This window comes from Thamnophis sirtalis, unplaced genomic scaffold, assembly GCF_051295495.1.
Source record: "Thamnophis sirtalis isolate CommonGarterSnake01/CBP01778 unplaced genomic scaffold, rThaSir2_p1.2 scaffold_4, whole genome shotgun sequence".
In the NCBI taxonomy this organism is placed as follows: Eukaryota; Metazoa; Chordata; class Lepidosauria; order Squamata; family Natricidae; genus Thamnophis; species Thamnophis sirtalis.
This window is the reverse complement of record NW_028261384.1, coordinates 1,198,213-1,223,772: the sequence shown is the minus strand read 5'-3', so window position 1 is coordinate 1,223,772 and position 25,560 is coordinate 1,198,213. Positions and strand designations below refer to the sequence as shown.

The window sequence follows — 25,560 nt, the reverse complement described above, 5'->3', positions numbered from 1 at the left end:
CATTGGGGCAGGATGAGCACCATCCAAGAAGAAAAATGATAAGGGGCAGAAGGAGGATGGAGCAAGCCAACAATTCTGTTCAGACCTCTCCAAGCCTGGTGGGAAACCCCTGGACTGGGGGAGGAAGGGACCCCCCTTTCAAATCAAGGAGGAAGAAAAATATAGAGTGGATGTATACAAAACCACAGTGGACTTTTTTTAAAATTCTCTCATGCACTGTGAAAAGAGGAAGGGAAGAATAAAAGCACAGCTTTTCAATACAAGTCAAAAGTTAAGATGTGCTCTGAAGACACTCAGACATCGCCATGAGGCCCATCATGCTAATTCATTCTTCATTCATTAATTCAAACATTCAATTCATTCAATGGTAGATAAAGACAAATCTTACACACACACACACACACACACACACTCTGCATGTAATAATCTCGCTGCAGTTGTCATTTGTGAAAAACTAGGTAAACCTACGTGAACACAGAGAAGCTGTAACAGGATAAAGAGAATAACAAAATAAAGAGTAAAAGAATGACAGAGTAACAGCAGAGGTGGGGTCCTACCGGTTTGGACCGGTTCAGCCAACTGGTACTACCTACTCGGCCAAATCTTTTTTTTTTTACTCTGCACATGCACGCACTCCCGAAGCACATCCACGAGCAAAGCGGCAGTAAAAGAAACCGGAAGGCATCCCTGAGTAACAGGATAACTGTCAGCACTCCTTCATTGGATAATCAGGAAAGAAAACCACAAGACTCCATTGATAGAAATCAAGTGTACTTTTACTAATTATAAATGATCAGAAGCGTAGCAAAGCGAAGACTGATTATTTAGGTGCGAAAGCAAATGATATATAGAATAACCCATTCCCCACCCCTTGGCATCCCAGTTACAATCCAATCATAATTCTCCCAAGTGTCAGGTGTGAGATAACTTCGAAAGGCATCACCAAAATGAAATGTCGGTGCCGTTAGCCTTGGCGGGAAACCTCCTCCACATGCACAGTAAGACAGGCAGCAGAAACTCCAGAATCTTCCTCCAGCACAATTAGCAGTCCCCTCCCAAATACCATGCCCCCCGCTCCCCGTTTCAATGGCAGCCGAAGCAGCAGCAAAGCAGAGGCTGACAATAACGGCATAGTTGTAAGGAATCTTGGAGGTCTTCTAGTCTAACCGCTGCTCAAGTAAGAGACCATCTACCATCCTGGAGAACGGCTAACTAAGGGGTCTTCCAGTCACTGTGGGGCTATCCTAGGGGGAGGCGGTCAACCTTTTTCTCCAAAGCAGCTGAAGGCGGGAGAGGAAACAAAGGATGGAAACCAAATGAGGAGAGAACCAACCTGAAACTAAGGAGAAATTTCCTGACAGTGGAAAGACTTTTGTTTCAAAAAGAAAGTTCCAATCAACTACAGCAATCCCCCTCCCCCATTCAGATCTGATTCAGATCTGGTATGAATATGTATTCTTTCCGTGTTCTTTGGGCTGGAGACAATACTCTAACTGCTGTTATAGTTTTTCTTTTTGTGTGTCTGGTGCTACGGTTGATCCTTGGGGCTAAGGTAAATATAATCGTTTTTGTTTATCTAATATGGCTCTAACCTGCCTAATCAATTTCAGTCCTTTACCAAGTTGGTCCATCTTTTCAGAGATTGCTTTGTGGTGCAGTATTTTCTGAATGGGACTTTTTTGAATGGGTGACATTGTATGTTTTTAATGAAAGATAGTTCCTCTAAACTATGCCTATGGGGTCGCTTGATGGAGGAAAAACAAATGAGGTTTCTCGTCTATTCTTAATGGGTTGATCTTTTCTTCTCTTTTGGGGGACCATCCTTAGGGAAATATGTTATTCTGGAGAAGGGGTTCTCTTTATACTATATTTTTTCCCCTTTGGGTCAGAATCATTTACTTCAGTGGGCAAAAACCAGCTGTCAACATCCCAACTGACGAACCCAAACCAGAGCAAGCATGAATGAGACGATCCAATCTCTGAATGCAAAACTATATTGAGTAGATTATTTCAGCACTGATGAAGGCAAAACCAGATCTAGCCAATTCCCACGGAAACCCCCATAATTAAAGTATAGAATTCTCCCTCCCCCTATTACTGCCGGTCACTTTGTCCCATTGAATGCTATTGTATTGTTATGAGAAAAAGTTGTTACTTTTGGCAAACACCTGAGAATGCATCCTTGGCTCTCAATGTCTTCTTAATGTCAGTGGGACAAAACTAGCCTTTTCATCAACCAAATAATAGGGCTGCCTTCCAAACTCCCTGATTAAAAAAAAATCTTTCAGTTCAAATCAAAGATTTTGCTTGATTTCTTGATAACTGCTATAACCATCCTACATATACACAATCCCTGATCTCGGCACATTATAGAAAGACTTCACTTTCTCTGAATAAACACCTTTTTTTGAATTGTCTGAAATTCTTGTGCTTGGTTTTGTCAGGTGGAGGGGAAAAGCCACTTTGCAAAGGTATTTTTCACATCACACCCAGTCTCCTCCCCCTGGGAGAGTCTCTGTCCTTAGATGAACAAGTTGTCAGAAGCTTCCTAGAGACCCGGGTCAGACGGAGATCCCACAGAAGGAAGGGCATCCCCATAGAAGTTAAGAATCGGCAGCTGTGGAGACAAAAACAGGGTGAGGAGCAGAGAGGTTAATGTGGCAGCGAATTAAATAATCTCTTTAATTTCCTTTCTATTTCAGACAGAGGGCTATCCAATCTTTTGAAAGCTCTTATCATGTCTACAAGGTCTTTATTAGGCTAAACATACCTAGTTCCTTGAGCTGTTCTTTACAATTTAGCCTCCAGACCCCGATCACCTTTGTTGCTCTTTGTCAACTCATAAAATTTCCATGGGGAGGAAAGTGGGGGAGCACATTCCACGCATACCTTCAGCCTGGGATGGTTCTCACATTACTACAGGAGGCTTGTGAGGGGTGCACCCCATTGGAGAATGTGATTTATGACACAGACTGAAGGGAGGGAAGGAACGGGGGTAAAGTTCTGCCATAATTCAAATGAGGCTTAGATCTGGCTGCAATAGGGTACTGCCAAAATGGTGCTCCTAATAAATGACTGGTTTTCTTTTGAAACTTGGCTTGAGACTCATTAATCAATTAGACTTTCTGGTTTTATTTCTGAAGTTGTTTGAAGACTTCTGGTTTGAAAGATGGGTCAAAGAAGTCATCTACATCTAAATTGAAAAGTCCTCTCTCGACAGAGGAGGGCAAGGGATAGGACATCGTCTATCTCAACTTATAACCCCAACCGGGGCCTGTTCTGACTCAGCTCCCAAACACAACAAGCCCTTTGTAGTTAACGAAACTTTCCCTTATTATGAGCACCAACAGCTGCTCTCTCACAGCAGGCTATGAAGTCTCTAAGTCCCTTTCCCCCTGAACTGGCCCAACACACTAGGAGTCTCTTCCCCATCTCTCTCCCTCTCCCCCCCCCCTCTCTCTCTCCATACTTGCAAAGGAAGTGTGTAGAAGGTGTGCTTGCTTTCTTCCAGCAGACACACATGCACGCACACACACACACTTGGATTCAGAAGTGCAGGCTATCAGTGGCTGAACAGCTGGTAGATGAATAGTCGCCTACCACATCTATTCATTTCCACTCCCTGCCTTTTATCCCCAGTGATAGAGTGGGGCTTCGCTAGCAGCCATGGCTCTTTCTTCCCCAAGATCGGCCCATAGAGTTCCAGTGCTCTCCTCTGCCTTCTGTGCATCTCCGCATCAGGATGTCAACTTGTAAATCATTTCCATGTCTGTTATCAAGTTGACATTGGAGGAAAGGGGGGGTGGGTACTGGCTAGGATTACATTGGTTTTGTTGACAGCTGCAGCCCACTGCTGACTCATACTGAAGTGGTGTTTCACTCTGACACTAGTTCCCTCTCAAAGTTACAGGTAGTTCTCAACTTATAACCCCAACCGGGGCCTGTTCTGACTCAGCTCCCAAACACAACAAGCCATTAGGAGCACCAACAGCCACTCTCTCACAGCAGGCTAGGAAGTCTCTAAGTCCTGTGGAAAGAGATGCTTGCTCCCTTTCCCCCTGAACTGGCCCAACACACTAGGAGTCTCTTCCTCATCTCTCTCTCCCCCCCCTCTCTCTCCGTACTTGTAAAGGAAGTGTGTGGAAGGTGTGCTTGCTTTCTTCCAGCAGACACACACACTCACACACACACGCACACACACACACACACACACACACACACACACACACAGACACTCGGATTCAGGATTCAGAAGTGCAGGCTATCAGTGGCTGACCAGCTGGGAGATGAATAATTGCCTGCCACATCTATTCATTTCCACTCCCTGCCTTTTATCCCCAGTGATAGAGTGGGGCTTCGCTAGCAGCCATGGCTCTTTCTTCCCCAAGATCGGCCCATAGAGTTCCAATGCTCTCCTCTCCTCTGCCTTCTGTGCATCTCCGCATCAGGATGTCAACTTGTAAATCATTTCCATGTCTGTTATCAAGTTGACATTGGAGGAAAGGGGTGTGTGTGTGTGTGAGAATTCCACCCATGCCTTCAGCTAGAGTTGGATCTCAGATTACTACCGCAGGCTTGTGAGGCTGAAATTTTACAACCTGCTGCTGCACTTAGCTGGTGAATGTGATTTATGACACAGATTGAGGGGAGGGGAGAAAAAGGGGTAAGGTTCAGCCATAATTAAACTGAAATTAGATCTGACTCCATGCAGGTATTGCCGAGATGTTGCTCCTAATAAATGACTGGATTTCTTTTTAAACTTGGCTTGAGGTTCATAAGTTAATTAGGGCATCTTTCAGAAACCTGACACAGGCTTTGGACCCAGCTGTTCCTCCTCCTCCTCAACATGGGCTGGAAGGTAAGGCTGATGGTGTGGAAGGAAGATCTGCTCTAGGCTTGCTATGATCAGCCAAAGGGCCACCTTGGGGGGGGGGGGACACAGCCGCCTTCTGGGCTCAGCTTTGGCTTCCACAGGGCCTGCGGGTGAGAGGCCTGAGAGAAAATTCTTTTCCTGAGGACTACCTGCTTGCCCATCTGCTGGCCAGGCTGGTCCAGAAGCAGAATGTCCCCTTGTCGCAGGCTAGATGCAGGACCCAACGTGGAGGGAGTTGGAGCAGGCAGCAGCCCAGAGCAGGGCCTAAAATGTGGTCAAGCTTCGTCATGTTCCCTCCCTTCAACTGAGGCGACCCTTTGGCTGAATGCAGGAAGCCCAGAGCGGATCTTCCATCCATGTTGTCAGCCTTATCTTCCAGCCCATGGGGCTCGCACCGTTCTCACAGTGGCAGCCAAAGGCCATAGCTGCCTAGCCCACAGCTGCCGGTGGTGGTGGGGGAGGTTGCAGCATGTGCCTTGCTTGATGTTCCCAGCCCTTTATTTTAAAATCTCCACAAAAGAGAGAGGGGAGGAAGTCCCACCCTCGGCCCCTTTGGTGGACCCAGAGCCTTGACTGCCTGCCTTTTAGGGCAATGTGGTGCCAGGCGCAATCGTCCCTTTGCACCTGGTCCCTGGGAGACTGGCCAGGAGCATCTGGCGGGCATGAGCCAGGCAGGCTGGTTGGTTCATGAGGCGGTGGTGGCCACCGGACTGGTGCTGGAATAACTGCTCTGGATGAAGCCGGGCATGGATGCTGCAGGCTGCTCTCGCTCCAAAATTAAATGCTTCCTTTTCTTGCAAGTCTCTACAAGCATCGTTAAAGGGAGAAATGATGAGTGAAGGAGAAGGGAAGTTCCATAACCAGAAAAACTGAGAATGGAAACAATGCATTCCAGTTAGATTAGAAGTGGTTCTTTGGGAAGAAGGATCTGCGGAAGTTTGGGAATATTGAAAGAAGTCCCAAGAAAAGGAATAATAAAGCAGAAGGACTGAATTAAAACGGAAGAGAAAGGATGGTAAGACATCCCCTAGCCGACTGCTTTGAAAATGCCTTTCAAATGTGTTTTCATTTACAATGGATTGGGAACGTTTGCTTGACTGTATCCTTTAATGTTCAAAAAGAAGAATCTATGGTATAGCATATAGTCTTGATTGTACAAAATAAACACAACGAAATCTATCAGTGTAAGCAGAGGTGTGTTCTTCAAGCTTTAGTCCATTTTGCAAAAATCATTATGAACGCCACTGTGGAACATCATTTCTCACCAAAAATGAAATTGAATGGAGAGTAAAGTAAGATTTTACACTTAGGCAAGGAAAAACTCAAATGCACAGGTGCAGGATAGGTCAGTGATGGCTCACCTTTTCCGGACCGAGTGCCCAAAGCGTGCATGCACACGTGTGAATGTGTGCAAACACGTGTGAAACCCCCAAATGCATGCACCCCGCATATGTGTTCCCCACACGTGGCATGTCCCTCCGCACATGCCTGGCAGAGACCTGAAGACCAGGTGTCCGATGGGAGATGTGCACACATGTGCAGCAGAGCTGAACTGGGGCGACGGCTCATGTGCCAACAGAGAGAATGCGGTGTGCCACCTCTGGCACGTACGCCATAGGCCAGACGCCCCTTGATGTAAGTGACATCGAGTTGGCCGCGCCCACCCAGTCACAAGACCACCCAACCGCGCTCAGCCAGCAGTTATTATGGCAGAGAACCGGTTACATTATTTGAATCCCACCACTGGTCGCAGTGGTTAGAATGCAGTGCTGGAGGCTATGCCTGCTGATTGCTGGCTGACTGCAATTTTTTTTTTGCATAGATTTTTTTAAATTTTCCATTTTCATAGCATATAATCACATGTATACTATTACATAGTCAATATCATGTTGTATTATTAAGTAATTACATCAATTCATCTTATCATCAACTACCAAAGGGGAAAAAAACAGTTATTGGCTCTTCTGCTCTCCATACACCATATTTATACCTTATCCGACACTTTCTTCCCCCTCTTTCCTCCCCCTTCCTACATCCTTTCTTCCCTCCATCATTTTCTACTCTACTTCCCCTTCCTTTCTCCTTCTACTCTCTCCTCTTACCACTCCTCCTTATACACCTCATCTTCCCCCCTCACCCTCTCTCCTATCCCTCTCTTCCTATCTTTCTTCTCTCCTCTGTTTCCCACTCTTCTACATCCTGTCTTCCCTCCATCATTTTCTACTCTACTTCCCCTTCCTTTCTCCTTCTCCTCTCTCCCCTTACCACTCCTCCTTATACACCTCATCTTTCCCCCCTCACCCTCTCTCCTGTCCCTCTCTTCCTATCTTTCTTCTCTCCTCTGCTTCCCACTCTTCCTCCAATTCACTTGGTGTATTTCAGCTTCTGAGCAAACTCCCTTTTGTGTTGATGGTATTTATAATTCCATTTCAATATACATAAAAAATTGCTGACTGCAATTTTGAATCTCACTAGGCTCCAGGTTGACTCAGCCTTCCATCCTTCTGAGGTGGGTCAAATGAGGATCCAGATTGTTGGGGGGAATCCCCCCTGCCTCTAGCAGCACTCTGTTGTCCAAAAGCGGATTGCGCGGAGGCTCTCAGGAGTCCCCGCATGGCCCGTTTTGGGCCTCCCCAACCTCCAGCAGCAATCTGCCAGCCACAAATGTGTCAAATGCCCACCATGGCTGCGCCCACCACAGCCACCCCCACCCCCACATGCCCAGCCCTCCTGGGTCAAGCACAACCCTGATGCAGCTCTGAATGAAATCCAGTTTGACACCCTGGGCCTAAGTGGAGTTGCTGTTACTAACCCTAAGCCTTGATTCTATCCCTCGGTTCATGCAGCCTCCTCTCCCTTTGGAAATAATTTGACGGCAAGGGCTATCACAGTCGTGGAGGAGAGATGGGCTGGTGGGGAGGAGAAGGAGGGGGAAAGGACCCCAAGGCAGATGATCCTGTGGCTTCCGTGGCCTGGAGGGACCCTCTCCCTGTCCTCGGCCTTGCCAAGCCAGCCTCCCTCAGCAACCAAGAAAGAAATCACTTAACTCCATTTTGCAGAATTAAGAGTACTTTTGCTGGTTATGAGTAGCTAGCAGCTAAGCAAAACAAGGTCTGAGGCAAACACGCGCATAGTCACAGATATCAATATGTGGCCGATCCCCCTCCTCTTGGTAACCCCATCCCATAGTCCAATCCGCACAACAGGCGTAATGTGGGTTCCATCTTTGAAAAGCATCATCAGGTTGGTATGCCGGACAGTTGGTCTTGGTGGGCAAATCCACTATCTTCACCATGCGCAGTAGATGGTGAGAACAAAACTTCCTTTTTACAATCACTCCTGTACTTAAGACGTCCCCTCCCACATACCATGCCTCCCCCTCCCCGTTTCAATGACAGCCGAAAGCAAAGAGCGAAGCAGAGGCTGACAGGCCTAGTCAGTGGGACATGTGGTTCTTCACCATCTCTCCTTTTTTAGACACGACCAAGGTTGTCATGGCAGGAAGTGGCTTTTTTGTCAAGTGGGAGTGGGTGGGTGGGAACATACCTGCCTGTCTGGCCACCGATTTAAATAGGCGCACTCTGCCGCTGCCGAAGCTTCCTGGTTTGTACCACGACAAGTCCTGTGATCAATCCGACCGATACGATCACACCCAAGACCGCGGCCCCCGTGATGATGGCCTTCTTCGTGTTGACTCCTGGGAAAAGAAAAAAAAGGAGAAGCCGCACGCAACGATCTTATAAAACATCGGTCAGCTTAGGTACTACCCAATAAAGGGGAATCTTTGTAGCTTAGGGTTGACATGTGGGGTCTTTGGGGCTCTCTGAGCTTGGTGGGTTTTTGGGGAGGTGTTTCATGACCCAGCTAGAGAACATTATCAATGCTAGAAGGGAGGGGTTTGAAAGGATGGGGAGGGGGAGGGTGGATTCTGGGGTCCTTGGTGCTCTCTGAGCTTAGTGGTTTCCTTCGTGACATTTCACAATCCAACTAGGGAACGTTATCAGGGCTAGAAGACAGTGTGGGTTAGCAAAGAGGAGAAGGAGGAGGAAGGGCTGTGGGATCCTTGCTGCTCTCTGAGCTGGGTGGTTTTCTTGCAGACATTTCATGACCCAACTAGGGAACATGATCAGTGAACAACCTCAGGGAGGTCTTGGAGTTTTCTTTGAAAATGTTTTGCTTCTCATCCAATGAAACTGAGGAAGCTTCTTGGATGAGAAGCAGGGAAAACACCAAGAAAATCCAGTTGCCTTTTAGAAAAAGAACACCTACGGGACCACCAGGATCTGGATGATTGAGACATTTGGTCCACTGGAACTGACTCGGTTCTCCAGTAGATGTGACTGAGAAATTCCCTCAGACCCCTGAACCCCACGTTCTCCCTTCTGCCAGCCTCTTACCTTTCAGTTCTTCACAGTTGAAGCGGCTGAAAACACTCAGGGACTCCAGCCGGATGAAGATCCCCTTTTGGGTCTTTGTGTAGTTGGTCACGGTGAAGGTCTCATAGGGTGGGATGAGAACTTCCTCTTGCGTTTTGAGGAATGAGAAGTCATAAATGGACACTCCGTAACAAGTATTGACAGAGAAGAAGGTGTCCTCACCAAATACTTGGGCCTGCTTTTTGTCCAACGAGGAGGAAGCAAACTGTCCGAAGCGGACTACCGCCTTGTTGGAGGTGGCGAAGTGGATGCCGTTTATCCCGCGGAAGACCTCATAGCAATTGGATGTCTTCTTCTTGGCCTGAAGAGCTTTGGTGAGGAGGAGGTGGAAGTCCTTGAAGGCATATTGCTCGTAGGAATCCTGGGATTTCCCAGCTTCTCTTGCAGCGGTATTGAAATCACGGTACAGGCTATCTCCGACTGTGTAGGCCACAATTGCAGTGCCGTAAATTGTACTGAAGCTTCCGACTGTTTGGCCAAGGCTGTCCCAGTGCTGTGTGGCCTTTTCCCAGGTTGCATTATATTGTTCTGGCAGGGGAATCTTTCCTGATTTCCTCAGCTCGAGCTCTGTCTCGAGGCTGCAGTTAACATACTGGTCATCCACAGAGTTGTAGAACATGGTGAGGGGAATCTCTCGGAGACACAAAACCTGTCAGAGAAAAGAGAAGTTGAGGAAGGACACAAAGAAAAGGAAAGAATCCATCGGTTGATGAAGCCAACAGTTGGCCCCGGTTGTCTTATTGAGCCTCCCAAAAAACACATGGAGGAAAGTAAAGTAAAGGGGTCCCTGTGGATTTTACTCCACAACCCAGGCCCAGCTCTTGGGGTCGGTACTCATCCCTGTTTCGGGGCCATAGGAGCACAGCATAGGAGAACAAACCCAGCAGGAGAAGATTGAGCAGTTCATCTGCATTTGAAAGACCCTCTTTTGAAGAGAGCAAAGTCCCCATTCTGAAGAGAGAAGACTAACCCTAACCCTCACCCTCACCCTAACCCTCACCCTCACCCTCACCCTCACCCTCACCCTCACCCTCACCCTCACCCTCACCCTCACCCTCACCCTCACCCTCACCCTAACCCTAACCCTAACCCTAACCCTAACCCTCACCTTAACCCTAACCCTAACCCTCACCCTCACCCTCACCCTCACCCTCACCCTAACCCTCACCCTCACCCTCACCCTCACCCTAACCCTCACCCTCACCCTCACCCTCACCCTCACCCTCACCCTAACCCTAACCCTAACCCTAACCCTCACCCTAACCCTAACCCTAACCCTAACCCTCACCCTCACCCTCACCCTCACCCTCACCCTCACCCTCACCCTAACCCTAACCCTCACCCTCACCCTAACCCTAACCCTAACCCTAACCCTAACCCTAACCCTAACCCTAACCCTAACCCTAACCCTAACCCTAACCCTGGTTTGAAAGAAGGGTCAAAGAGGCTGTCTCCATTAAGACTGAACAGCCCCCTCTCAAGAGAGGGGGAGGGATGTGACACCATCTATCCCCAATCAACAAGATGGTCCTTTCCACAGTTCCAAGAAGATCCCACACCCATTTGTACTACCCGGGTGACCCGGAGGGCACAGATAAACCTCCAGTTGGCTTCAATGACCCTCAGAGAGAATGCTAACAACCAGATGATTGCAAAGAGCATAAATTTACAGAGGTGGACACTCCCTCTCCTGAAGCTGCTCTGTTTGTACCTGGAAAGGTCCAGTGAAGAGTCCGATCAGGCACAACACCTGAACCATCTGGATGGATGGCGTCTTCATGGTGACTCCTGAGAAAGAAAAGCAAGAAAGAACCACAGTTGCGTGTAAAACCTCACCCACGATCTTAACCAAACGTTGATCAGTTTAAGTCCTACCAATAAAGGGCAATCTTTGTAGCTCAGTATTGAAATGAGGGGGTCTCTGGGGCTCTGTGGGCTGGGGGCTTCCTTGCAGATATTTCATGAGCCAAGCACAGAAGTTCCTCAGTGCTAGAAGAGAGATTGGAGGGGGTGTCCTCCTCCTCCTCCTCCCGTTTGCAAATCTGCTACTCCACAAACGCACACACATCTGGCATGGATAATATTCCCTACTTGGGACATGAAACATCTGCAAGGAAACCACCCAGCTCAGAGAGCAGCAAGGACCCCACAGTCCTTCCTTCCTCCTCCTCCTCCTCCTCCTCCTCCTCCTCCTCCTCCTCCTCCTCCTCCTCCTCCTCTATTCCCTGCTCCTCTCCACAAACTTCACTCCCTCCTAGCACTGATGCTGTTCCCAAGATGGGTCATGAAATGCCTGCAAGGAAACCACCCAGCTCAGAGAGCACCAAGGACCCCACAGTCCTCCTCCTCTTCCTCTTCCTCTTCCTCTTCGTCCTCCTCCTCTTCCTCCTCTATTTTCTGCTCCTCTACTCCTCCCCACAAACCCCACTCCCTCCTAGCACTGATGATGTTCCTTAGTTGGTTCATGAAACGTTTGCAAGAAAACCACCCAGCTCCAAGAGCACGAGGGACCCCCCCCCCCAGTTCAATCCTGACCTCCAAAGGTTATCTCCTAAGGCATGTCTGTAGAAATGAATTTTGTGGGCATCCATACTGAATTACTTTAAGTCAGAAGAGGCATTCAACAGGGAAGCAAGGTTGAAGTGGGCAGAGCCAGCTGAAAGGCTCCTGAAAAACATGAAAGTGGTCCGTGGGATGGTGGGAACAGACAACAGGCAAGTGGAGGGAATGTGAACCCTTTAAGCTTCTATTTGTGGCTTGTATTTGTGTGTATTTGTGGTCTCGTGTTGATTGATGTGAATATTTTGTGCTCATTTTGTGGCTTCTTGTGCACTTCCGTGCACTTCTATCTCTCTGCCATTTCCCTGTGCTTTGTTAATTATTTGCTAAATACAAGTCCCCAGGAAGTAAACAGGAAGAGAGAAGGATACACCTGTTTCTACTACTTGTCTGTGAGAAACACGTACATAAAATAAAATGGGAGATTAGTCTGAAAATCCATTGAAACAGTTATTGACTCAGAAAAGAAGAGAAGATGGCATTTCCCTGCCTTACTTTCCTCTGAAGGAACCCTGGAAGTAAGGAGAAATTTCCTGAGAGGGAGAACAATTAACCCGTGGAACAACTTGCCTCCAGAAGTTGTAAATGCTCCAACGCTGGAACTTTTTAAGAAGAGATTGGAGATCCTTTTGTCTGAAGTGATGTAGGGTTTTTTGCCTGAGCAGGGAGTTGGACTAGAAGACCTTCAAGGTCCCTTTCAACTCTGTAATTCTAATTCTAATTATTCTAATTATTCTAATTATTCTAATTATTCTAATTATTCTAATTATTCTAATTATTCTAATTATTCTAATTATTCTAATTATTCTAATTCTTATTCTAATTATTCTAATTATTCTAATTATTCTAATTATTCTAATTATTCTAATTATTCTAATTATTCTAATTATTCTAATTATTCTAATTATTCTAATTATTCTAATTATTCTAATTATTCTAATTCTAATTCTAATGAATAACAGAATATCCAAGTTGGAAGGTACCTTGGAGGTCTTCTAGTCCAACCCCTCTGCTCGAGCAGGAAAACCCTATACCAATTCAGTGAAATGGTCGTCCAATCTCTTCTTAGAAACCTCTAGCAGTGGAGCAGCCACAACTTCTGGAGAAATATTATTCCACTGGTTAATTGTTCTCCCAGTCAAGAAATTTCTCCTTAATTCTAGCTTGCTTCTCTCCTTGATTAATGTCCACCCATTGTTTCTTGTTCTGTCCTCAGGAAAGGAATTCCTATAAGTCTAAGTAAACCCCTAATTTCAACTTATTTGGAATTCTGCTTCCATTTCATTCTGAGCTTTCATCTCCGTCTCGAACAAAGGGAAGGGGGCAAAGTCCCCGATTTTATTGATGATGTTGTAACTACAGCACCCATCTTACCCACGCGGCTTGGGCAGTTTGCAATAGAGTAATAAAACAATAGAAATATCCGAATCAAAACATAGATTAAAAAGCAGAGTTCAAACAGACATTTGAGGTCTGAGTCTCCCACCCCATCCCACCCAGGTCTCCAACTTACAATGTGGTGGTGTGGTTGAGTTGAACCTTGTGTGACTCCGTTCCACTTGTGCAGGTTTATGGCTACCTCGCAGAAAGCAGCTTGCTCAGTGGCGTTTTGCTGGCCCCTCCCTGTCTGAGTGACTGCCCATGGTTGAAGGGCAATCTGGGCGATGCCAATTGAGGCAGGAGGGGCATCATCCACCCTTATTAATGGAGTAAGGATGAGGAGTGACAACATAGCAGTGTTCCGAGCTCTCAGGGGCTGCCCCAAAGAAAAGGGAGTCCAGCTATTCTCCAAAGCACCTGAAGGGAGGACAAGAAACAATGGGTGGAAACTAATGAAGGAGAGAAGCAACTTAGAACTAAGGAGAAATTTCCTGACAGGGAGAACAATTGATCAGTGGAACAGAAGTTGCCTCCAGAAGTTGGGTGTCAGCGTTCCAAGTATCATGTAGAATTAAATCAGAGTCCAAGGCAAAACTATCCTTTCGGTTCCAATTTAATAAAGCAGACATCTTAGGCACATCTGTGTTAATCCCAATACTGGAAATGACATCAGAATCCCACCCAGTTAAAAGTTCATGATCTTGTCCCCACACCCACAATCCATCACATGGTCCAATCTTCTTCTTCCATGCTGGCATCCACACCCAGCTTCTTCCGGTCAGGTGTTCTGGTGCGGAGACAAAGGATGACCTTGGCTTCTAGTAAAGAATGAAAACAATACATTCCACAATCTCACTCCTGTCTATTCCCCCCTCCCATCAACTATACTAAAGAAACAGCATAATGAAATAAGAGAAAGTGTGGCAGGCCAAAATTCTAAAAGGAATATAATGGCAGGCCTGACATTGGGTTTGTTGGTGAGTGAGTTTTTATATGTTTCTGAGTTCTTTGTTATCGATGTGTGAATATGTGTTCTTTCCGTGTTCTTTGGGCTGGAGACAATACTCTAATTTGCTATAGTTATAGTAGTTATAGTAGTTATAGTAGTTATAGTAGTTATAGTAGTTATAGTAGTTATAGTAGTTATAGTAGTTATAGTAGTTATAGTAGTTATGGTTATAGTTATAGTTATAGTTATAGTTATAGTTATAGTTATAGTTATAGTTATAGTTATAGTTATAGTTATAGTTATAGTTATAGTTATAGTTATAGTTATAGTTATAGTTATAGTTATAGTTATAGTTATAGTTATAGTTATAGTTTAGTTATAGTTATAGTTATAGTTATAGTTATAGTTATAGTTATAGTTATAGTTATAGTTATAGTTATAGTTATAGTTATAGTTATAGTTATAGTTATAGTTATAGTTATAGTTATAGTTAGTTATAGTTTTTTTTGTTGTGTATGATCTTGTGGCTGATCCTTGAGGCTAAGAGGAATCTAAGTATGAATGTTTTTGTTCTTCTAAATTGGCCCTAACCTGTGTAATCAATTTCAGTCCTTTATCTACTCAATCTGCCTTTTCAGAGATTGCTTTGTTGTGCAGTGTTTTCTGAATGGGAGTTTTTTGAATGGGTGGCATTGTATCTTTTGAATTCTTCAAATTCTTGGGGGAGAAAAGATAAGTGAGGTTTCTCATCTATTCTTAAGGGGTTGATCTTTTCTTCTCTTTTGGGAGACCATCCTTAGGGAAATATGTTATTCTGGGGAGGGGGTTCTCTTTACACTATATATTTTTCCCCTTTGGGTCAGAATCATTTACTTCAGTGGGCAAAATCTCGCTGTCAGCCTTCTGACTGATGAACCCAAACCAAAGCAATCACGACTGAGACGATCCAATCTCCGAATGCAAAACTTTATTGAGTAAATCATTTCAGCACTGATGAAGGCAAAACCAGACCTAGCCATCTAACTAACTACTCTCTCTCTCCCTAACTACCTACTGTATTTATCTCTCTTTCTCTCCCTCTCATTCCCTCTATCTATCTACCTACTTTTTTTAAAAAATTGCCTCTTCAAAACCTTAGTGCATCTTATACTCCAGTGCGTCTTATACTCTGAAAAATATGGTAAATGTGGCATAACCTCAACATTTAAAAATGTGTAAAAATTATTCAACTTGTAAAATGGAGATGTGGATGTATGAGGAATTATTTGGGATGCTGAAAAGTGTGTGTGAATCATAAAAATATAGAAAATCAAAAGGAAAATACAGAGCAAGAAATAGGCGAACACAACACAATAGTAGAATTAGAATAGAATAGGCTAGGCTAGGATTAAATTGCATAGCAGAATTAGAATTGGAATGAGTAGAGCATCGTAGAAAATTAGAATAGAACAGAACAGAACAGAAACAAACAGAACAGAATATAGTACAATAGTAGAATTAGACTAGACTAGGTTAGAATTAAATAGAATAGCAGAATTAGAATTGGAATTCATAGAGCAGAGCAGAATTGAAGTCAGAGTCATTTACTTCAGTGGGCCAAAACTAGCCTTTTGATCAACCAAACAATAGGGCTGCCTTTCAAACTCCCCAATTAAAGCAGCAAAGCGTCCATAAAGAAGCGAAGCTGGGGGGGGGGGAGGAGCAGTTTCAACCTACAGTGGGTCAGGGTGGGGAATGGGGGAAGGTCTGTGTTTTCTGCAGTCTAATAAAACAAAGCTTTCGTTGTATGTCAAAGACCTTTATTGCTCGAGTTGTCGATTTCTGATACAATCATCCACTATCCAATAGACACCTCCTTGGTCTCTGCATCCTCCCTGAATAAACACCTTTTTTTGTTGCCTGAAATCCTCATGCTTCGTCTTTTCAGTGGGGCAAAGAAGCTACTTTCTTGCAAAGGTATTTTGCATGTTGCACCTGGCCTCCTTCCCAGGGGAGGCTCTCTCCCTTGATGGCCCAGGTGTCAGAGGCTTCCTAGAGACCCGAGGGTGGTCCAGGTCAGAAGGAGACCCCACAGAAGGAAGGGCATCCCCTTAGCAGTTGTGAGACCTGCATCTGTGGAGACAAAAACAGGGTCAGAGATGGACAGATTAATGTGGCAGTGAGTACAATATTGATTCATTTTTATTTGATTGATTTATTAATCCATCCAGCGAAAATTACACATTCGAACAAGCAAAATGAGGAAAAAAAATTGATGATAGGCACGTTGGTGTGCTTACGCATGCCCCCCTCCTTGGAAAAATTTTAAGTAAGGGATGAGATCCCCGGAAGTTAAACTAGAATTAAAATTGTGATAGTTAGTAACTGAGACATCTGAATCATGTAAGATTTTCAAGACTGTGACAGCTTTGTTACAAAACTCAAGAGGGGGGGGGGTTTACAATCATGTTTAAAATGTTTTAAATTGTATGTAAAGCCGTTGCTCCCACACACTGCATTACGCTTAAAACTAAATAAAATCATTTTTAGGTCAGATGTTGTTGTTTAATAACCCTGTAATCCCTTGCGAGGTGGAGTCGCCGCAATTGAATGGAGCTGAGTTTTTAGTGGCCAGATGCCCTTCCTATCGCCAAAAAAATATATTTTCTAAACTAGATAATTTAGGGGGGGGGAACCACATTATCTTCTCTCCTTTGCTGAGATGCTTCGTTTGTGACCAGAATGCTTTTGTCAGCAAATACAGGAAATCCTTGACTTATGACCACAATTGAAGCCAGAATTTCAGTTTCTACGGGAGAAATGGGTTAAGTGAGTTTTGCCCCGTTTTACTATTTTCCTTGTCATATTTGTTAAATGAATCACTGCAGTTGAAAGGTTAAACCCAGGGTTTAACCACTTTTCTTCTTCTGTCCTGGGCACTTTTTAGAGAGGCACAATGGAGAGTGTTTTAACACACTGCATCACTGTTTGTTTTGGTGGATGCAGTGCCTCAGATAGAAAGTCCCTACAGAGAGTGGTGACTGCAGTGGAGAAGATGATAGGAAGTGCCATTCAGGATGCTGCTTGTAAGTGCTACGTGCTTAGAGCTCAAAGCATTGTTAGTGACCCCAAACACCCACTGCATGGTCTGTTTCTGTCGCTCCCCTCTGGGAGGAGGTTTCAAAGTATTTCTAGCAGGACTTCCCGATTCTGTAACAGCTTTTTTCGCTTGGCCATCCATGTGGGAAACTTACAAGTTTCGTTTCTCTCGCCATGTGCATGAATACATGTGAACTAGACTGTGTTGTTTCTCTGTGTCATGTAATATATGTAGGTATATGCATAATTTTGTATTTATCTATTTATCTATTTATCTATTTATCTATTTATCTATTTATCTATTTATCTATTTATCTATTTATCTATTTATCTATTTATCTATTTATCTATTTATCTATTTATCTATTTATCTATTTATCTATTTATCTATTTATCTATTTATCTATTTATCTATTTATCTATTTATCTATTTATCTATTTATCTATTTATCTATTTATCTATCTATTATCTATCTATCTATCTATCTATCTATCTATCTATCTATCTATCTATCTTGCCATGTTTATGCAGTGTGTATTAGAGGTGGAGACCCTTTGAGAGCTGTATACAATGAGATTTCATTTTAATGTATGATGATTAGCGTACATTCAAAGTGACAATGAAGTTATTCTAAGGTTGATGAAGATCAGGAGTGGTCATGAAGCAAAGCTAGGTTTTTCCTACCTAAATCTAAGATCTTACTTTCCTCACCACCAAATTGCATTTTGTCGGAGAGGCCTCAGTGCTCAATGTGCTTCTCCTTGTTTACTCCTCTAGGGCAAAATGCTCCCATCGACTCTCAGGCTGTGGACCCCGTAGAACTATCCGGCTCCTGACCCTCGCCGGCCCTGGGTTCAACCTTTCAGGTAGGGTATTGGGGTGCGGGCTTGGCATGCCACAGAGACACATGGTTTATCTCAGCGGTCCTCAACTTTTCCACCTTAACTGGTGCGAGGGTGTGTGAGTGAGTGGCAGCAGTGGTTGGTTCCTACCAGTTCAGACCGGTTCAGCCAAAGCGGTAGTAGCTTGACAGCCTGGGTGACTGGAACTGGCACCAACCCAGGTCTGCTATGCCCCCAAACCGGTCCTCCCGGCGGCGCTGTAGGTGCCGCCACCTTGTGTTTTGCTTCTGCACATGTGCAGAGCAATTGTAGTTGTACTGCGCATGTGCAGGGGGTGCACCCCTGAGCAAACTGGCAGTAGCGGCTGACGGAACCCACCCCTGAGTGGCAGGTAGGCACACGTGCGTGCAGCTCCATTTGTGTGAGTGCTGCTCACTCATGCAAAAGGAGCTTCATGCTTGAACGTGGAGTACTTGTGCTCGTGTGTGACACTCCACTTACACAAGAAACTCCACTGATATGAGTGAGCGCAAGTGCCTTCCGTTCATACAACAGGAGCTTCACATCCATGCATTTGCTCAGGGGTGAAATTCTCCCAGTTCGGCCGAACCGGTAGGAACAATTTTCGTTGGTTCTGTGAACCAGTAGTAAAAAAAAAACCCAGCGTCTGAGGATTGCGCAGCTCAGCTGTGAACCAGCAGGAGAAGAATACTTTAAAAAGTGAAAAAAAATTGCCCCCCCCCCACGTGATGCCCATAGAACCAGTGGCAAAAAGATTAGATTTCACCACTGCCCTTGCCCATTTTTCCTGCAGCTCAATAGTGGACCATGCCCCATGAGTTGGGGACCCCTGGTCTATCTGGAAGACTCAAAAGTTGTATTTCCCCCCCCCCCCCCCCGCCAAAAGGCAACTGGACTTTCTTGGGGAAAATGTTTTGCTTCTCAGCAGAGAGAATAGAAGAAGCTTCTTGGATGAGAAGTGAAACACTTTCAAAGAAAAAAACAGCTTTCAGACAATGGTGGCCTGGATCACGGGTGTCAAACTCGCGTCGTCATGTTGTCGTCACGTGACATATCGCGACTCCCCCCCTCAACTAAACCGGAGGTGGCTGTGGTGGACACGTGACACATCTGGCCCGTGGGCTGTGAGTTTGACACCTCTGAACTGGATGATCAATCATCTCCATAGACATTTGGTCCATCTGGAACCGACTCGCTTTTGCAGCCACCACAGATATTGCCGCGATGCTCCCTGGGGACCCCTGAATCCCACGTTCTCCCTTCTGCCAGCCTCTTACCTTTCAGGACTTCACAGTTGAAGTGGCTGTAAACCTTCAGGGACTCCAGCCGGATGAAGATCCCCTTTTGGGTCTTTGTGTAGTTGGTCACGGTGAAGGTCTCATAGGGTGGGATGAGAATTTCCTTTTGCTTTTCGTGGAATGAGAAGTCATGAATGGGCACTCCGTAACAAGTCTTGATAGAGAAGAAGGTGTCCTCACCAAATCCTTGGGCCACCTTTTTGTCCAATGAGGAGGAAGCAAACTGTCCGAAGCGGACTACCGCCTTGTTGGAGGTGGTGAAATGGATGCCGTTTATCCCGCGGAAGACCTCATAGCAATTGGACGTCTTCTTCTTGGCCTGAAGAGCTTTGGTGAGGAGGAGGTGGAAGTCCTTGAAGGCATATTGCTCGTAGGAATCCTGGGATTTCCCAGCTTCTCTTGCAGCGGTATTGAAATCACGGTACAGGCTATCTCCGACTGTGTAGGCCACAATCGCAGTGCCGTAAATTGCACTGAAGCTTCCGACTGTTTGGCCAAGGCTGTCCCAGTGGCTCTTGGCCGTTTCCCAGGTCTTCTGATACTTTTCCTCCAGAGGAATATTTCCTGACTCCTGCAGCTTGAATTCTCTGGTGGGGCTGCAGCCGATATACTGGTCATCCACGGAGTTGCTGAACATGTTGAGGGGGATCTCTACGAGACACAACACCTGTCCGACAAAAGAGAAGGTGAGCAAGGACAGTAAGGAAGGCGTGTGACAGTTGGGAAAACCAACCAGAATCTAGTTCTCTGTTTGAGCCGTCAAAATAGCGCACGAGGGAAGGTACAGTAACAGCGTCCCTGTGGATTTTACTCCACTAGTTATGTCCGACGGTGCTCATCTCTATTTTGAGACCATTGAACCAGCACTGTCCCAAGATGTTTCTGTGGTCATGTGGACAGCATGACATCAGGGAACGCCGTTACCTTCCCATCTAAGTGGTGCCCCTTCAGAAGTCAGCTTAGCTCATGGAGCACTGTTACCTTTCCATCTAGGTGGCACCTATTTATCTACTCACATTTTCATGCTTTTGAACTGTTAAGTTGGTAGGAGCTGAGGTCGGGATGGGAGCTCATCCCATTTTGTGGCGCTCGGGTCTCGAACCTGGGCTGCTGGCGTTCCAGCCGACAAGCCCAGTGTCTCAACCGCTGAGCCATCATCACACATGAAGGAAGGAAGAAAATCATTATTAGGACATCCCGGTGGTGCAGTGGTTAGAACGCAACATTGCAGGCAAATTCTGCCTGCTGTCAGGAGTTCGATCCTGACCAGCTCGAGACTGACTCAGACTCCCGTCCTTTTGAGGACAGTAAAATTTATTTATTTATTTATTTATTTATTTATTTATTTATTTATTTATTTATTTATTCATTCATTCATTCATTCATTCATTTATTTATTTATTTATTTATTTATTAGACTTATATACCGCTTCATAGGGCTTTCAGCCCTCTCTAAGCGGTTTACAAATTTTTTAGCAAATTGAGTCAGCAACTTGCCCCCACAGTCTGGGTCCTCATTTCACCCACCTCGGAAGGATGGAAGGCTGAGTCGACCTTGAGCTGGTGAGATTTGAACCGCTGAACTGCAGATCACAGTCAGCTGAAGTGGCCTGCAGTACTGCACCCTAACCACTGTGCCACCTCGGCTCTTAATGAGAACCCAGATTATGGTGGGAAATATGCTGATGTTGGTAAACTACTTAGAGGGTGCTACAAGGCTCTGTGAAGCCAATAGGATTAAGTGAACGTCTTTAAAATTTAAGATGGAAAGAAAAAAATAAAAATGAACCTGTTATGTAGTGAATGAACTGAGTGGAGAAAGAGGCCTGTCAAAGATGGGAGGGAGGAAATGGTAGTATGAAGGCAAGATGTTCCTCCTCCTTCTCCTCTTTCCCCTCCTCCTCTTTCCCCTCCTCCTCCTCCTCCTCCTTTTCCCCTCCTCCTCCTCCTCTTATCTTCCTCCCCCTCCCCACCTTCTCCTTCCTTCTCCCCTTCCTCCTCCTCTTTCCCCTCCTCTTCCTCCCTTCTCCCGTCTTCCTGCTCCCCTTCCCCTTCCCCCTCCCCCACCTCCTTCTCCTTCCTCCTCCCCTCCCCTCCTTCTCTTCCCACTGCCTCTCCTCCTCCCTTCTCCCCTCCTCCTCCACCTAACCCTGCCCCTCCCCCTCTTCCCCTGACCCTCCTCCTCTTCCCCTGACCCTCCTCCTTCCTTCTCCCCCTCCTCCTCCTCCCTCTCCTCCTCCTCCCCCTCCTTCCCCTCCTCAAGAGATTGGCTGTCCAATCTCTTCTTAAGAACTTCCAGTGATGGAGCACCTACAATTTCTGGTGGCAATCTGTTCCACTGGTTAACTGTCCTCCCTATTAGGAAGTTTCTCCTTAATTCTAGGTCGCTTCTCCCCTTGATTAGTTTCCATCTGTTGTTTCTTGTCCTGCCTTCTGGGGCTCTGGGGAATAGGGTGACACACACACACACACACCATTCTTTGTGGCAGCTTTTAAGGAGATTTTCTCCTTCTACATCTCTACGTTTTTTAGACCCAGCCACAATCTTAACAACAGGAAGTGGGTTTTGTGTCAAGAAGAGAGCGGGGGAGGGAGGTGTGGAGCCCGCCTGTTCCGTCAACCCCTCCCCATTTAAAGAGGTGGAAAGTCCCATTTCTGCTCCCTTCCTACCTGCAAAGGTCCCGTGAAGAGTCCGATCAGACAGAAGCCCTGGACCATCCAGAGGGCCTTCATGGCTTCTCCTGGGAAAAGAAGACCAAGAAGGAGCCAGCGTGGCATGCGAAACCCACCCAGAAAACATTGGACAATTTAAGTCCGACCTATAAGGGAGAATCCATGGAGCTCAGGGTTGAAATGAAGGGTTTTTGCAGGCTCCCTGAGCTGGGTGGTTTTCTTGCAGGCGTTTCATGACCCAACTAGGGAACGTCCACAGTGCTAGAAGGGAGGAAGAGGAGGAGGAGAAGGAGAAGGAGGAGAAGGAGGAGAAGGAGGGGGAGGACTGTGGGGTCTTTGGTGCTCTCTGAGCTGGGTGATTTTCTTGCAGAGGTTTCATGACCCAACTAGGGAACGTCATCAGTGCTAGAAGGGAGGAAGAGGAGGGGGAGGAGGAGAAGGAGGAGAAGGAGGAGAAGGAGGGGGAGGACTGTGGGGTCCTTGGTGGTCTCTGAGCTTGGTGGTTTTCTTGCATGTGTTTCATGACCCAACTAGGTAATATCATCTGCTACAAGGAAGAGGAGGAAGAAGAGGAGGAGGAGGAGGAGGGATTATGGGTCCTTGGTGCTCTCTGAGCTGAGTGGTTTTCTTGCAGATGTTTCATGACCCAACTAGGGAACGTCATCAGTGCTAGAAGGGATGGGGGGTTGTGGAGAGGAGGAGGAGGAGGAAAAGGAGGAGAAGGAGGTTCTTGGTGTTCTCTGAGCTTGGTGGTTTTCTTGCAGACATTTCATGATCCAACTAGGTAATATCAGCAGTGCTAGAAGGGATGGGAGGTTGTGGAGAGGAGGGTGAGGATGAATAATATGGTGGGGTTGTAGGTGCTTCATCACTGGAGGTTTTTAAAGAAAAGCCTCGACAGCCACTTGTCTGAAATGGTATAAGGTCTCCTCCTTGAGAAGAGGGTTGGACTAGAAGACCTCCAAGGTCCCTTCCAACTCTGTCATTCTGAAATTCTATAAGCGTTTCCTGCTTCTAATCGCTGCGGCTTCTTTAGAAGTTTCCAGGAAAACCCAAAAGAGAAAAAAGTGACTGACACACCCAATTCTAGTGATGGTGAACAAGATAAGAACTTGATGGTTACGTAGCATGAAAATAAAACCCAATGGGAATAAAGATATAACAGAGTTGGAAGGAACCCTGGAGGTCTTCTAGTCTAACCCCCTGCTGAAGCCATTTCAGATAAATGGCTTTCCTGGACCATTTCAGGAGATCCGTCTGAAAATTCAAAGCATTGCTGTCTTACAAACGAAGAGAGGCTGGTGTTTAGCAGAGGAGACACGTCTTCTCCTCCGTGGCTCAGTTTCCTCTGAAGGATCCCCGTGCACAGGGGAAGAATTACAGAATTAAAAAACAACCGCGTTGGAAGGGACCTTGGAGGTCTTCTAATCCAGCCCCCTGCTCAAGCAGGAGACCCTATACCATTCTGGACAAAAGGTTGTCCAATCTCTTCTTGAAAACCTCCAGTGATGGAAGCACCTGCAACTTCTGGAAGCAAGTCCTTCCACTGATTCATTGATCTGGGATTATAGAATAACAAAGGCAGAAGGGATCTCGGAGATCTTCTAGTCTAACCCCCTGCTCAGACAGGAAAGCCTAAAAGAAATGGCTATCCAATCTCTTCTTCAAATCTTCACCAGTGGTGAAGAACCCACAACTTCTGGTGGCACACTGGTTCGTTGCCCTCCCTGTTAGGAAATTTCTCCTTATTTCTATCTTGGATCACTCTTTGTTAAGCTTCCATCCCTCGCACTTTGTCTTTCAGGCAAGAGCAGCCTTCACACAAGTCTTGATGAACCCCAAGGTCGATACCGAGGCTCTCTCCGCTTCCTTCCCACTTCTGAGTTTTCACCCCCATCTTGAACCAACAGGAGGCTGAGACTTCCCCCATTTGATTCATGACTTATTTGTTACATTTCTCCACCCTCCATCTCACCTACATGGCCCTGGGTCGTTCGCAACAATGGAATAAAACCATAGAAACCTCCCGAATAAAAGCATAGATTTTAAAAATCAGAGTCGAAATTGATAAATTTGGTGCATTTCAGCCGAACCCTCCCAGGCTCCCAACTTACGATTTGGCGATGATGTCGAGTTGAACGTTGTGCAATTCTCTTGGCCTCTGCAGGATTGTGGTCACCTTGCAGGGCAAAGAGGTGTTTGAGATGCCTCTCCATGGCTGAGTTGCGGCCAATGGTTGAGGAGCCACCGGGGTGATGTCACTGGGGCAAGGCGGGCACTCCGAGAAGACAATTGATGAGGGGGCATGAGGAGGATGGAGCAAGCGAACCATTCTCGTTGGGAACCCTCCCCGTGGTCTGAAAATAGAGAGGAAACTCCTGAGCTGAGGGGAGAAGGGCCCACAAGTCACACGAAGCAGAAAGAAAAACAGAGGAAGAATGCATCAAAACCCACAGAGTCAATTGCTTTTTTTATATTTTTAATTTGTCGTTCACTGTGGAAAGAGGAAGTGAAGAAGGAGGCCCAGCTCTTTGATGCCAATCAAGAGTCAAGACATCCTCTGAAGACTCAGCCATCTGAGCAAGGCCAGCAGAGAAGACAATTAAAACTTAACCTTCCCTTCCTCCCTGTTCAGAATAGAAGATAGAACCAAGAATGTAGAAGCACAGGGTTGGACTAGATTACCTCTTGAGGTCCCTTTCAGCCCTATGATTCTATCTTCCTGAAATCAGAAAGAAACCAAATTAAGAATACACCTGGAATCCTGCATCCAGTTTTGGTCGCCACATTAAAAAAAACATGTTGAGGCCTTAAGTGATTATTGCATATCCACCATCAATAAAGTTTCTATATAAAAAAATATAATATAGCAATAGCAATAGCAGTAGACTTATATACCGCTTCATAGGCCTTTCAGCCCTCTCTAAGCGGTTTACAGAGAGTCAGCATATTGCCCCCAACAATCTGGGTCCTCATTTTACCCACCTCGGAAGGATGGAAGGCTGAGTCAACCCTGAGCCGGTGAGATTTGAACCGCTGAACTGCTGATCTAGCAGTAGCCTGCAGTGCTGCATTTAACCACTGCGCCACCTTGGCTCTTATATATTATGTTCACTGCATACCCAGCATTTACTAATAAAGTTCCCCATCAAAAAAATGTGATATATTATGTTCTCTGCATACCCACCTAATAAAGTTACACTATCAAAAATGTGATAAAGTAATCTATCTACATTTGTCTTGTAAAGAGAGGAGCAATCTGGGCAATGCCATTGGGGCAGGATGGGTACCATCCAGGAAGGAAATTGATGGGAGGGGGCTCAAGGAGGGAACAAGCAAGCAATTCTCATTGGGACCCCTCCTCATGGTTTGAAAATGGAGGAAACACCTGGGCTGAGGGAAGAAGGGACCACCTATCAAATGAAGCAGGAAGAAAGCGAGAGAGACGAT

General features: G+C 45.9%; 2 protein-coding genes across 2 annotated transcripts; both read right to left on the bottom strand.

Annotated features, from left to right (window-relative positions):
• Window positions 1–1,165: 1,165 nt before the first annotated feature.
• LOC148045707 (erythroblast NAD(P)(+)--arginine ADP-ribosyltransferase-like) lies at window positions 1,166–13,478 on the bottom strand. The gene is made up of 5 exons (XM_087712282.1): window positions 13,382–13,478; window positions 11,021–11,097; window positions 9,271–9,958; window positions 8,420–8,570; window positions 1,166–2,617 (listed from the first exon to the last, which is right to left on the bottom strand). The coding sequence occupies exons 2-4, from the start codon at window positions 11,087–11,089 to the stop codon at window positions 8,440–8,442; spliced, it is 888 nt and encodes a 295-aa protein (XP_087568408.1). The 5' UTR covers window positions 11,090–11,097; window positions 13,382–13,478; the 3' UTR covers window positions 1,166–2,617; window positions 8,420–8,439.
• Window positions 13,479–15,797: 2,319 nt separating this feature from the next.
• LOC106553687 (erythroblast NAD(P)(+)--arginine ADP-ribosyltransferase-like) lies at window positions 15,798–22,182 on the bottom strand. Its single transcript, XM_087712285.1, has 3 exons — window positions 22,108–22,182; window positions 19,417–20,104; window positions 15,798–16,309 (listed from the first exon to the last, which is right to left on the bottom strand). The coding sequence occupies exons 1-3, from the start codon at window positions 22,168–22,170 to the stop codon at window positions 16,218–16,220; spliced, it is 843 nt and encodes a 280-aa protein (XP_087568411.1). The 5' UTR covers window positions 22,171–22,182; the 3' UTR covers window positions 15,798–16,217.
• Between the last annotated feature and the right edge of the window lie 3,378 nt (window positions 22,183–25,560).